General features: G+C 36.3%; 1 protein-coding gene across 3 annotated transcripts in view; it reads right to left on the reverse strand.

Annotated features, from left to right (window-relative positions):
• THSD7A (thrombospondin type 1 domain containing 7A) overlaps window positions 1-13,260 on the reverse strand; it is a 443,308-nt gene that overhangs the window by 72,108 nt on the left and 357,940 nt on the right. For all 3 annotated transcript variants that reach the window (XM_045494930.1, XM_045494931.1, XM_045494929.1), the window contains 2 exons: window positions 2,693-2,887; window positions 965-1,228 (listed from right to left, as the gene is read on the reverse strand). In XM_045494930.1, coding sequence (XP_045350886.1) covers window positions 965-1,228; window positions 2,693-2,887 — 459 coding nt within the window. The remainder of the gene's footprint in view (window positions 1-964; window positions 1,229-2,692; window positions 2,888-13,260) is intronic.

Genomic DNA, 13,260 nt, shown 5'->3' on the forward strand with positions numbered 1-13,260 from the left:
CCATATAATAAAACTGGAAGAGTGCTGTTCTAATAGAAGCTACTTCAGCAGGGTTGGAAGGTAACTGCCTTGTCCCTATCTCCTGGCAACTCTTCTTTCTCAGGTCACCTCCACGAAGAAGGTGGGAGGATCAATGTCCAGTGTTTGCAAATATATGGCATCTGTGATTCAGGCTGACCCACTGCAAACTAGTCTCAGTCCAATATAAAAAGACAGATGTATTAAAACAAAGGAATAATGGAGAAATATTGCTCAAGGACTACTATATTAAGACTTAGAACCAAAGAATTTACTACATACTCTGGTCAAAGATGGCCACTCTTCACAACCTTTGGCAACTCAAGTATTATCACTGTGTTTGATTTAGAAAACTAAAGTGGGCACAGTTAATGAAGAGTAGGTGCATTTTTCTTTTCTTCTTTTTCTTTTCTGTCCCCCCCCCCCCAATTTTTGGCTAATTTCAACACAATGAGGAATAAACAACAGCAATTTGAGTTTTCACTAATTATGGCTTTCAGTCTTTCTTTTCTGCCACTTAATGACATTTCAGGCATATTGTACATTTCTCCAGTTTGGTTACTAGAAGCCTGTCTAGTTTATAACTTTGTCAGAATAAATTCACATCTCCTCTCTTCCTCCCTCTTTTTCCACACACAGACTTGTGGTGGGTCATTGGGCCTATTCAAGGACTTGTGATCAGTACCAAGAGAGGTTTTTGGCACTGTAAGGTTTCCTTGACAACAACTTTGGGGATTTAGTTGCCAACTTCTGGACAACAAGACAAGTGCCTTTGAATGTCCTGTTACACGTAAATAATATACATACAGCATGGTGCCCCCCAAATATTCCATTTACAGCACACTTCTGTAAACCTTTATGTCCCTCCATTCTCATCCATGTTCATTTTGCCTCCACCCCCCAAGACAGACAGCAAACACGTAACACCAAAGAAAAATTGGATTACCATGACTGTTACATCTGGACGTTTCCACGAGCCTGCCATTTTGGTCGTAGCATGCCATTGCTTGGTAACGATATCCTTGACCACATTCCTTGATATCTCCTTGTGCTTTCATTCCCAGCAACACTTCCACTTTCCCCTCTGGTAAAATGCAGTCTGACCAGTTCCCCACAGGCTGTGCATTATACTTGTCACAAGGACAATACTGAGTCTCAATCAGGGGGTACAAATGAGAATTTTTACATTTTTCCTTCTTTTTACTTTTTCCTGTGAATAAATTTAAGTTGGAAAATATCATTATTAATTTCAAGCATCCCTAATTTTCCTCCTTCCCTAAAGTTCCTTTCTCCATTTTTAACCATATTCAACAGTAGCCTATTAATGAAAGCTATTTTCTCACTCCACAGTGCTTGCTCTGTAGCCTGTTATTAGTCCTGAGTGCTTTGCATAGTAAATTTTTTCTTATTTTCTCATTTCAAAATAGCCATTTCGCAAAAGGCATTAACTGTTGTGCTCAATTTTATACTCTTTGATTAAAATCCTTTCAAATGCTCATGTGCTTTCAGTGAAGGTAATTGCATAAATCACTCCTTTATGTTATGTGCCAAAATATGAAATGGAGAGAGAGTCACTGCACTGGACTGCACAGCTTTTTTGTTAATTCCAAATAGATACTATGGTTATGTAGGATTACAATTCAGAAAATGAGATTTTGATATTTACTTTTCTAGTCATTACCTTGCATCTTTCATTATTACTGAAGAGTAATCATTTTCGCATACTTGGTGATCACTGTAGTAAATAATACTCAATAATATTCACAGTGAAGATATTTAGTGTCAGAATAAAAATACTAGAAATGGTTTGCATGTAAATCTAAATAAATTCCCTTTTAAAATAAAAAAAAATATGAGCTTGAGAAATGGCATATTATTTTAACATAATCACATTTCTATTAAATATTTATTACATTATGTCATATATCATATGAGATATCACATCATATATCACATCATATATCATAATACTATTTAATTATATCACACATAATTGCCTATGTCATACATACATTTATCTCTAACTTTCGTAAGGAGTCTTACGTAGTTTTCAACAGTCTTCATTAGGACAGGTGGTTCACTTTATAACTTTTAAATTCTGAACACTTTACTGGCACCAATATTTTCAGGTTTCTTTTTGCCACTGACAGTATTTTGGAATGCACCAGGTTTAGCTCAGTATGATAGCTCCTGTTATCCTCATTATATTACTGCTTTTTGTCATTGTGACTGCCTTTTAAGATGCAGTTTTCAGATACAGAATTAATGTCATATTCCTCTTCTAGGATAAGAAAGATAATCAGGCTCTGACAGTGAGAATGGGTAAAGAAAACGAAGTGGCAACCTTTCCTTTTGTTCTCCAAGCACTTCACAATCTGTAGGCAATCCACCAAAAGTACCGTTTAAACCAAAAAAATAATCTCCCTATTGTATAGGAAGACAGTTCAATTTTCAAGGTTACCTTTTCTTTCCACTAAAAGTACACAGCATGTCTGTCACTGCCAACTTACATTAAAATACACACACGAATCCACTGGCATATTAAGTATCAGTATTCCAGCAGTAAGGCACAGCCATGCATTTTCCAAATACATTGTCAGAACTCTCTTGGTCTAACTTTTAATGTGTTTTCTAACTTAACACGTGTTGGCTTTTGCATCCCAATTATTCTTACCAACAATAGTACGCTTTCTGGTCCTAACTGCACCGCAGTCTCCATTGCATGAGGAAAACTTGGACCAGCTGGTAAACTGACAGTCATCTTGGCAGGGGATCTGGCAGGCTTGGGTGAGAGCTGGCACGGGTCCCGCATACCAGAGGCATTCATGGATACCAGCCTGTCCTCCATCTTGCTTTCGACAAGTAATAGCTAAAGGAAAAGCATAAAGCTGTTTAAAATAAGTCTGAATATGTTTAATTATCCTACAATTTAAGAGTTAACCTGACATTTCCTCATGCAGTCAGAGGAATCCTCTTTTAATTCTGGTAGTGGTGTTTCTAATAATCGCAGTAGTCATTAAATTGATCCTTTAGGTTTTTTGTTGCTATTGTTGCTGTTGTTGTTGTTTAAATAACAGCCCTCAGTGGTTTCTGTGACACAAAAAAGCATGTGTGTGTGCACACACACACACACACACAGACATTTAGCAGTCTTTATTAGATGCTATTAAGGATTTCGAGTCCTTATATTTAGAACTTAATTATTTAAGAGACAAATGGGTCCTCATAATAGTTTATGTTAAACACAGGCTATTCACAGAGGTACAGGGAGACACCATGTAACTCCAATAATTGTTTTTATATCATTGGTTTCTCTAGGATTTCTGTATAGAAGGGTCTTAGTGGCAGCAAATTGGAAGGTTTGGGTGAGGAGTGGATGCTTATGGAACTCATCCTGTAGCTGCATTTGCATGGAAATCATGTACTTTTACGACACTGGAAGTTTGCTGGGATGGCTCTGGACTGGTTAATAGGGAGAGGGGACAGTGTCCCAGTCCCTCATCTCCTCAGTCTACAAGTACTTCACATGCATGAATATCAACCACGGATTCAAAAATAAAACAAAAACTTTTGGTAATCTTAATCTCTCAAGTCATAACTGACATTTCTACAATTACATATATGCCCTAAAAATGGTCAAATAATTTTAATTCATATGTATTATTTCCTTCAAGGTACTGTCCTACTGGATTTTTAAAATCACATCATATTTTATTGTTTATTGAACATAGCTGTAAAATAGCTTTAAGGTATCAAGTTCTTAAGGAAAAAGACCAAGTGATGTTTTAAAGTCCCCTTTCTCTGTCATTTTCTCCCATTGGTTTTAAAAATATTTTATTCATTTATTGAGGAAGTAGACAAAACATTTAGATGGTCCTACAGGTGACCTCCTTGAACTAGCTTACATGGCCCCAGTTAAACGGATTTGGTGGCCCTTTCGGGTTTATGGATTAGGCTGGAACTTGATCTCTGCCCTGCTCAGGACTCTATTCTTCATGAAACTAAGGTAAATAAGCCTGACATTTTGACCCTAAATTATAGTTAGGGCACAGAGCGTCCCAGGTTCGACAACACTCTCCAAATCTGTATTGTGAAACTTAACACCTAGTAGTGTGATGGCGTGTCTACAAGGATAGAACGGTTAGCAAGGGAAGACTTTCTCTGTGTAGGTGAATACAAGTTGTCACAACTGGTGCAGGAAAATTTACATAATTGTTCAAAAGTAGGTGAGCACTCATCTATTTCTTAGCATAGGTACCTCTTCATGTAATGTGCACAACACTGAAAGGGCCAATTTGTATGAAGAGGACAGGGGTCCCTGAACTTTAAATGCATGAAAACTTGGTAGAGTAAACAGTAGTGGCAGTTATGAAAGTTATGTGACAGGAGAAGGCAACAAGTGCCCCTATGAGACTCTCACCAATGAGGCGAGGAGTTGTCTGGTGCTCTGTGTTTATCATAGTGGCCTGCCAGCAGTTCTCAAGTCAGGCTGAAGATCATAATCACCTGGATAGCTTCTGAGAAACGTTCATGCCCTTCCCAAACTCAAACATTCTGATTAATTGGTTGAGGACAGGGTCCTGGGCATGAGCATCTTTTTATCTTTAAAAAAAAAAAACGTTAATGTTTATTTCTTTTTGAAGGGCAGGGGAGGAGTAGAGAGAGAGGAAGACACAGAATCTGAAGCAGGCTCTAGTTTCTGAACTGTCAGCACAGAGCTCGATGTGGGGCTTGAACTTACGAGCTGTGAGATCATGACCTGAGCCAAAGTTACATGCTTAACCAATTGAGCCACCCAGGTGCCCCATGAGCATCTTTTTAAAAGCTCCTTGATGATTCAAATATGCAGTGGATCAAGACTGCCATTCTAGCAGGTGATGTATTTCCATGTGTGTCAGAAACACCCAGAATACTATAAAAGTTGAAGATTCTCAGATTCATCCCAGAGGTCCTGAATGAGATTTCTTTGTATGGGGTCAAGGAACACGTATTTTTTTTTTTCTCCAGGTCGCTTGGATGTTTCTTCTGCATATTTAAATTTAAGACCCACTAGCTTGAGTAATAAAGGCACAAGGAAAGGGTCTGGCTGAGATTTGGGGCTAAGACTGAAAGTGCTTTGGTACTCAATCACCCTGGTACTGTGCCAAGGTTGGGAAACAATGGCCTAGCATGAGCAAAAGAACTAAGGGAATGGAGTTCAAGGAGACTTGCACAAGGAGTGAACCAAAACAGCATCTACATAGTTTGGAAGAATGTTATCTGTGGATTGGCACTGGAGGAGTCCCCATGAAGTGGCATATTAATGATGTGACTTGGTAGTTTGCTGCCACGTGGATGCAGAGTTGATTCCTTAAATGCTGTAAACTTAGTAATCTTTGACAGTTTGTTCCAACGATGCTTAAGAGGAAGGACTAACAAAGAGGACGATAGTAGACATTTTACTTATCAGGATATGCAGGAATCTCAAGAATGATTAATTTGGAACATAAGAGATTTCACCATATCAGAACTCTAAGCTGGAAAGAGGTTCACACTGTTTATGATAAAAGAAAATTACAAAACTAAATTTGGATTCTTTGAAATAACACGACTTTTATCTACTTACCCAATTTGACCCTCTGAAACAAAGACTTGAATAAAAATCTTTTGAGAAACTAAATTGCCTTAGGTTCTCCATTAAGCATCTCCTTCTAAGGTTCTCCCAGAAATTTTATTTCAGAATTGCTCTATTATCACCAAAAAAGTACCCCTCAAATAAAACCATTACCAACACAACTCCAGAAACAAACTAGTTTTTGTGCAGATCTACACTATTTGCATAAATCTGAAGTCCTTTTCCCCATATACCTTAATTATTTCAATCAGTTGAAAAGAAAAAAAAATGTAAAATTTCCATATCTGTTCTCAGAAACCCATTCAGCATTCTGCTTCCCTTATCTGAGATTTTAGACAGTGTAATTTGAATGAATTACTCATGTAATGTTATCTAAACAAGTAGCAACAGCAATATTTGTACAATATATTGAAAATTTATCATACATCTCAACTTGCTTCTATTCTAACTTAGAGGAAACACAACAATTCAAGCACAGAAATGCAATCTGAAATGAACTTCCTGCTATTAGGGTGAGGAAAATACAAGTGTTTGGAAAGGAAACCATCTGGTCTCTCAGTTTTATAAACCTTAAAACTCATTTCTAATATACTGAAACCAGGGTGGTTTTAACTGTAGAAAAAGATGTATCACATTAAACATGGTTTCCTAGCATACCAGGAAGCTACATACACCCAGACAGTCGTATCCGAATTTACAGGTGTAGGGTGTGTATCTTGTGTATAATGATTATGCAAGTTCTCCTTTGGGCTGAGGTCTTGTTAGCAAAGATGGGCCAAAGTCCATGCTAATTCACCATGAAAGCTTCTCAGTGAGTTCAGTAAATATAAAAATGATTATTTTAAGGTAAAATTCTATATTTAACTCTATGTTGATTATACCCATTTATTTTATTTATAATTTTATTTTCTTTATATGAAGCACAGCAATTTTTACTTAAGTGTCATGGACAGGCTGCTTCCAGCAGGCTGAAAGCCTGGGAGACATCTGTGTGCCTGCCTTAGGCCAGGCAAGCTCAGCCCATCAATATTGAGGGAGTGATGGAAAGGTAAGTAAGTAAGAGTTTCTTCAACAAATAAATGCTCTGGAAAAAGGAGCTAGAACTGTTAGATTAAAAGCGATTCAACAACCAAATGCAAGGTGGAGACCTTTATGAACCCTGGTTTGAACAAACTGTGAACATTTTTGAGACAATGGGGGAAAAATCAGACATGGCCTTAATATAGATGACATTAAAAAACTATTGTTAACTTTGTTTAGTGTTACAATAATACTATTGTTATGTTAAAAATGATTTATGGATGATCTATATCTTATCTGGGAGTTGCTATAAAATATTCCAGCAAAATCTTTGTAAGTGCATGAGAAATGGCAGATGACCAAGAATGGCAACATGTTAGAAACTACTGAAGTGGAGTGAGTGAAGACTACACTAGCAGTGCTCATCATATTTAGTCTTACTATTTTTGTGTCTCTTTGAAACTTCTCATAAATTTAAATAAAAAATTAATCAGTTGAATAAGTAAAGTCAATTTTAGAATGTTTTCATGTAGGTTGAATTTTGAGCCATGCTTTAAAGAGGAGAATAATCAAGGTTCCTGGAATGAAAGGGAATACATAACATTGGTTTGAGCTAAAAGGACACGGATATCTGTGTTATGCATATATGACTATGTAAATGGGATGTTACCGATGCAGCTGTGAATAAATCTAATAGAATTCTGAATGTAGTTGCTCATCTTCATTTCGTTGAAGAGGAATGAAACTCCCTTATTATTCAGGATGCACAAAATAAAAAGGAGTTCTCTTGGTCTGTGGATTACCCTTCAGCAGGCAAGACCATGTCATTTCATTTGAATCATCAGAGTGAAATAAATTACTAGATCTAAAATGTGCACATAGAAGTTCATTACAGGAAACAGAAGAAGATCAATGCCCTGGTGCAGTGAAAGCTGCTGGATTATATGTAAACAAAGAGTTCAAGGAGCTATGAGATGTTATTTGGTAAATTGAGTAATATTAACATGGTTTACCTCACAACAGCGGCGTCTGGGCAGCATTAGAGACAGAACGTGTTCAGCTGATTGAATGATTAGAAGAGTGATTTTTTTTTTTCCTATAGTGTTAATGAAAAAAAAAAGTGGCCAAAGTGAGAACGAATCATGTAGAAATGAAAAAGAAAAAGCTTAATGTGAGTGAAAGCTGGTTACCGAGAGACCTAATTGTGCTTAGAAATAAGACCAAACCCATAAATAATGCAAGAGGGCTCCAGTTGTTTACTAGGTGGCTATAATGATCCTGGGCTTTCTCTGTGTAGAAGAGATTTTCACTGACAAGTCTGCCAAAATATTTTCTAATTACAACTCGTGAATAGAACTCTGGCAGAATGGAAAGAAATGTACTTTTTTTGATATTGATCCCAAATAGTTACCAATGATTCCTCTGTCTCATTGAGGCTAATAATACATGTGAATGTATGTTAAAGTCCTTGAATGAGGACTTACTCGAAGTAATAATCAGCTCCCAATGGAGCAGGTCAGGAGAGGGACCTGAGAGGGGCTAACTAACTGCATTGCAACAAATGCAGCACTGAGCAACTATTGTAGACACATCACAGTATCAAGCTTATTTTATGAGCTATTTAAAAAAAATACACATGCTAATAATAATTTTATGATGGGGCTCTTGCAGAGATATAAAACAAAACCCAAATCCCCAAATCAACTAGGATGCTAATATTCATAAGAAATTAAAGCAAAGCATTTAAATATAGAAATAATTCTAGAATTAAAAAAAATAATTTTGTAAATAAAAAGCACTCTAAGTGTATAAAAATATTGGGTGGTAACTAATATGTATATCAACCAGAAATAGATTTTTTAAGTCATATCTCCGCAAAATTTCTTTTTAAAAAAAGTTTATTTATTTATTTTGAGAGAGAGTATGTGTGTAGGAGGGGCACAGAGAGGGAGACAGCAGGAATCACAAGCAGGCTCTGCAATGTCAGCTTGGGGAGCCCAATGTGGGTCTTGAATTCATGAACCTGTGACATCATGACCTGAGACAAAATTAAGAGTTGGACATCTAACTGACTGAACCGCCCAGGCACCCCATCTGCAAAATATCTTTAAAGCAAGTTCCTTTGCTCTTCGAGTTAGGTTGAGCTTTCCTTTTTCCTACCTAGTTCTTTTTCCACTTTCATTCTGTTTCTTCTCATTGCATAACAATCTCTGAAAATCAAGACATTAATGTGTAATGTAATCTGAGATAAGTTAACCCAGATATTCTGGGCCTAACCTTGATAATGCCTCTAATATGTAATCTTTTAAAAAGAATAAATGCCTCTAATATGTAATCTTTAAAAAAGATATGTAACCTTGATAATGCCTCTAATATGTAATCTTTAAAAAAGAATAAAGTGGGCCAATAAAGTTGAAGTAAAGGGGTAATGCCCAGGGCATCAATACAGCTTAAGCCACTTGATTTAAGCACAATATTTAGCATATTTGTTCATAAAAATAACTTCATTAGGCTTTAGTTAAATACTTACATTTCACATTCTACAAAATCATTTAGATTTAATTCTGGTAGAGGGAGAATTAGAACTTCCTCCCCCACCCCCACCCCGATTTTCCCTTTATAAACTTTTTAAGCAACAGATGATTCAGGACCAAGAGGGTCTCTGCCATATAAGGCATATTACTAAAGAGTTTTTTTTTTTGTGATCCATTTGAGAATACATCTGGAATCCTACTGGCTTCCACATAAAGGGAGTGACATCAGATCTTAGTGACAGGTCAACATTATAATGAACATTCCTTGGCAGGCAAGGATGCAGAGGGGGTGGGGGATTAGGATAGGCAGGCTCAACCCTGGGAATTATTAACCATATTTCCATCTAACCATAGTTCCATAGGAAGTACACTTGGTAGGAGACAGCATGAAGATCAACAAGGAGTTTGAACAAGAGCAAATCTGAGGTTATTTTTATGAAATCTCAGCATCTAACCTATGATACATTTGCATTATACTCTTGGTATAAATGTGTCATAAGATAATAAACACTGGAATAATACATATGCATTTTAAATAGTACTAATTAACATATCCCCTTAGGGCAGTTTAGAGAAAAAAATAAATTGTCCAAAATTGTCATTATTATGAGCCATGTATTTAATTTTGAATGCAAGTCTAATAGTAACTCTAGCTACAGCTATTATGGCTACGTTTCAATGATATAGTCACTGACCAACTGGTAAAAGTTAGCCTTCTAAATGTTATCCAAACGGCCGACATACGAGTAGAGAGAAGAGAGTAAAAGTTACTGTTCTATTAAATGTTTATACACAAGTGACTCAAATAGTATAAAGCAAGGATAAGCTGTCTATTCACTTAAAGATTAGAATATGAACATAATTTAATGTTACTTCTATTTTCTATATTGACAATATTATAGGAAAGATGACCATTTCAAAGGCCCTCTAATTTCCCTATAACATTTAAGAATGATTTAATTTTTAAGGTAGACAAATATGGTCTATTCCTCCTTCAAAATATCTCTTTCTCCTCTATTTCTCATACCATTAGATAAAATTTCTTGGATTTCATCATTCCCAATATTTAAAGCTTTGCTAAAATTCATCACTACGTCTAATTCCCTATTGCAAAAATATTCCTTCTTCCTCTCCTCAGCCCTCTCCTGATATTCAAATCCTCCTGAGCGTGGCCCTTGGCCTCTAACTCATTCATAGGAACAATAGATAAACTGCTCAATGCACTATTCCCCACAAATACAGATTTTATTTCGTGCCTTTTTTTTGCTTATGTCATCCTAGATTCAAATGTCATTTCCTCTGTCACTATACCCTATCAGTGTTTACCTCTTTTTATGTTTTCTTACTTCTTTAGTGGTTATTGTGTATACACATTATTAATGTATTACTAATATGCTTAGAACCAAAATCACATATACCCTTAGTATATTTCCCACCATTAAGAAATAAACACAAAATATTTATCATACACTTTTATTCTCTTGACAGCCTGGGCCCACTACCACATAGACAACAAGCAACATGTAGCAAGTACTCAACAAATACTAGCTTTATAGAAGAATAAATCGCACTGAATGATATTCAGGAAGTTTGAACTGGCTTTTAGGGACTGGTGTTAACCTGTTTTCACAGCTTTGTGAGACAGCTATATCAACAAACTGACACTTGTGTATAGTGGGATAGACATTTTATTTAAAGACAATGCCCTTCATTATTGCTGTGGACTTAACAGTGTCCTCCAGAAATTCATATGTTGAGGCCCCACTCCCCAATGTGATAGCACTTGGAGACGTAGCTTTGGGGAAATAATTAGGCATAAATGAGGTCTGGGTCCATATGATGAGATTAGTGCCATTGTAAGGAAAGACCAGAGAGCTTGCTCTCTCCCTCTGTCATGTGAGGACATAGCAAGAAAATGATCATCTCCAAGTTAGAAAGAGAGACCTCACCAGGAGCTGAATTGGCTAGCAACTTGATTTTGTACTTTCCAGCCTGCAGACTGTGAGATATAAATTTTTATGTTTAAGCCACCCAGTCTATGGTGTTTTGTTATAGCAGCCTAAGAAGACTGAAACACAAAGTTTTAAGCATTTATTTTATAGGGGATTTCTAATGTTTTTATAGATACACTTGATAAACAAAGGCAAATATTCTGTTTGTAACAGAGTAGCAAATTCAATTTAGAGAAGACTGGGTGAAAATTATGTGATTGTGGGAATGCTTGATACAAAATTTTCCTTCACCATTATTTCACTTTTCCTTTCAAATGTAATGGGATTGGGTCATAAACAGGCACATAAATTCCAATGTACTTTTCAAATTTTCAGAGCATATCAATTTTCTTTCAAAGCACTTTATGTTCTGATGTAATGGTTCTGAAATATATAGAATGTAGCTTTTGTCAAGACTACATTTATGTGGTTGGAATAGAATTCTCCTATACTCTTCCGTCTGGTCATGCTAAGTCATTTCTGACTAAGGCTGATTTTGACTAATTTGCTTTACAGTGAGTGTTGAAGCTGGGATGGTAAGCAGTTATAGTTAGTTACTTGTTCAAGAGACTCTGGGAACATAACTGCTGCCCAAATCTTTTGCAATGCATCAACGCAGATAATTCCTACAATGAGAACAACTATGCTATTAATAGCAAAAATGAAACTCTGTCCATAATGGCTGCTTTATTCTTAACAGTTGGCTAAAAGATAGGAGTAGGTGACTGGTACAGAGGAAACCTTGGACGGTTGGCTTGTAAGCTGGCAAAATAGAATTTAGAGTTTTATTTTTCTACTACTGTGCAAGGTTCAAATCATTTTAGAAAATCTGAATCATAATAGGTGATTTTGTAAGTGTTCTGCTGAGTGGTACATACGAGACACACATTCTTTCCTTTCTATGTATACTTAGTAAATTAACTTTTTTTTAAATTTTTTAATGTTTATTTATTTTTGACAGAGAGAGTATGAGCAGGGGAGGGGCAGAGAGAGAGAGAGAGAGAGAGAGAGAGAGACAGAGACAGAGAGAGAGACAGAGAGAGAGACAGAGGAAAACACAGAATCTGAAGCAGACTCCAGGCTCCGAGCTGTCAGCGCAGAGCCCAACACGGGGCTGGAACTCATAAACTGCAAGATCATGACCTGAGCCAAAGTTGGACATTCAACCTACTGAGCCACCGAGGTGCCCCCAGTAAATTAACTATTAATGTCCAGTTCTTGGATATGACTGACCATCTAGACAGGGGAATTATGAGGGATTTCTCATTTGTCTTCCATATCTCATGTATAATCTGGTTTTAACTCTTTTTTTAAAAAAACTTTTTACTAATAAAGTTTTAGAGCCAAGTTTTTATTCCTACCCCCCTACAAAGAATGCTATAATTTCACTCTAAAGGTATTTTACCACTGCGATAGTGTTTAAAGTCTACGACTCTCGTTGTTGAATTGAATGAAAAAACTTCTTCCCAAGTGACCAGAAAAACTTCAGGGATTTTCTGATCTTGAGTAATGACTGTACTATTAGAAGTTGTGACTATATTACTGATTACATGGCTTCAGAGTTTAGGTCAGCAAACTTTTTCTGTAAAGGGCTTGCTAGTAAATATTTTTGGCTTTGTGGACCATATGGTTCATGTCACAACTGCTCAACTTTGTCTCATTTCCATGGTAGCAGCCTAGACCATAGATAAAGAAATAGGTGCAGCTGTGTTCCAATAAACCCTTAAATGCCAAAACAAAACAAAACAGCAACAACAAAAACCAGGCCATGGGGTAGATTAGATGCACAGACCATGGATTGCTGACAACTGGTCTAGACCAATAGTTTGATAAAAGCCATGAGATAAAAATTTCTATCTTTAGAATCATAGAGTGGTAAAGTTAGCAATCTCATATTTTAGTTCATATGTTGTCATTTCTAAGCCAAGCAAGGGAACAGTAAGTTGAAGCTAATATCATTAAAGTTCTTTAGGTAAGAAGAAATGCTTAAAGAGGATACAAATGCACACAGATTAGAGAAATGGAAAATACAATAACCCTTTTTCCTTCTGTATATAAAATATTGTAGAAATCTTAGCTTCTC

This window comes from Leopardus geoffroyi, chromosome A2, assembly GCF_018350155.1.
Source record: "Leopardus geoffroyi isolate Oge1 chromosome A2, O.geoffroyi_Oge1_pat1.0, whole genome shotgun sequence".
NCBI lineage: Eukaryota > Metazoa > Chordata > Mammalia > Carnivora > Felidae > Leopardus > Leopardus geoffroyi.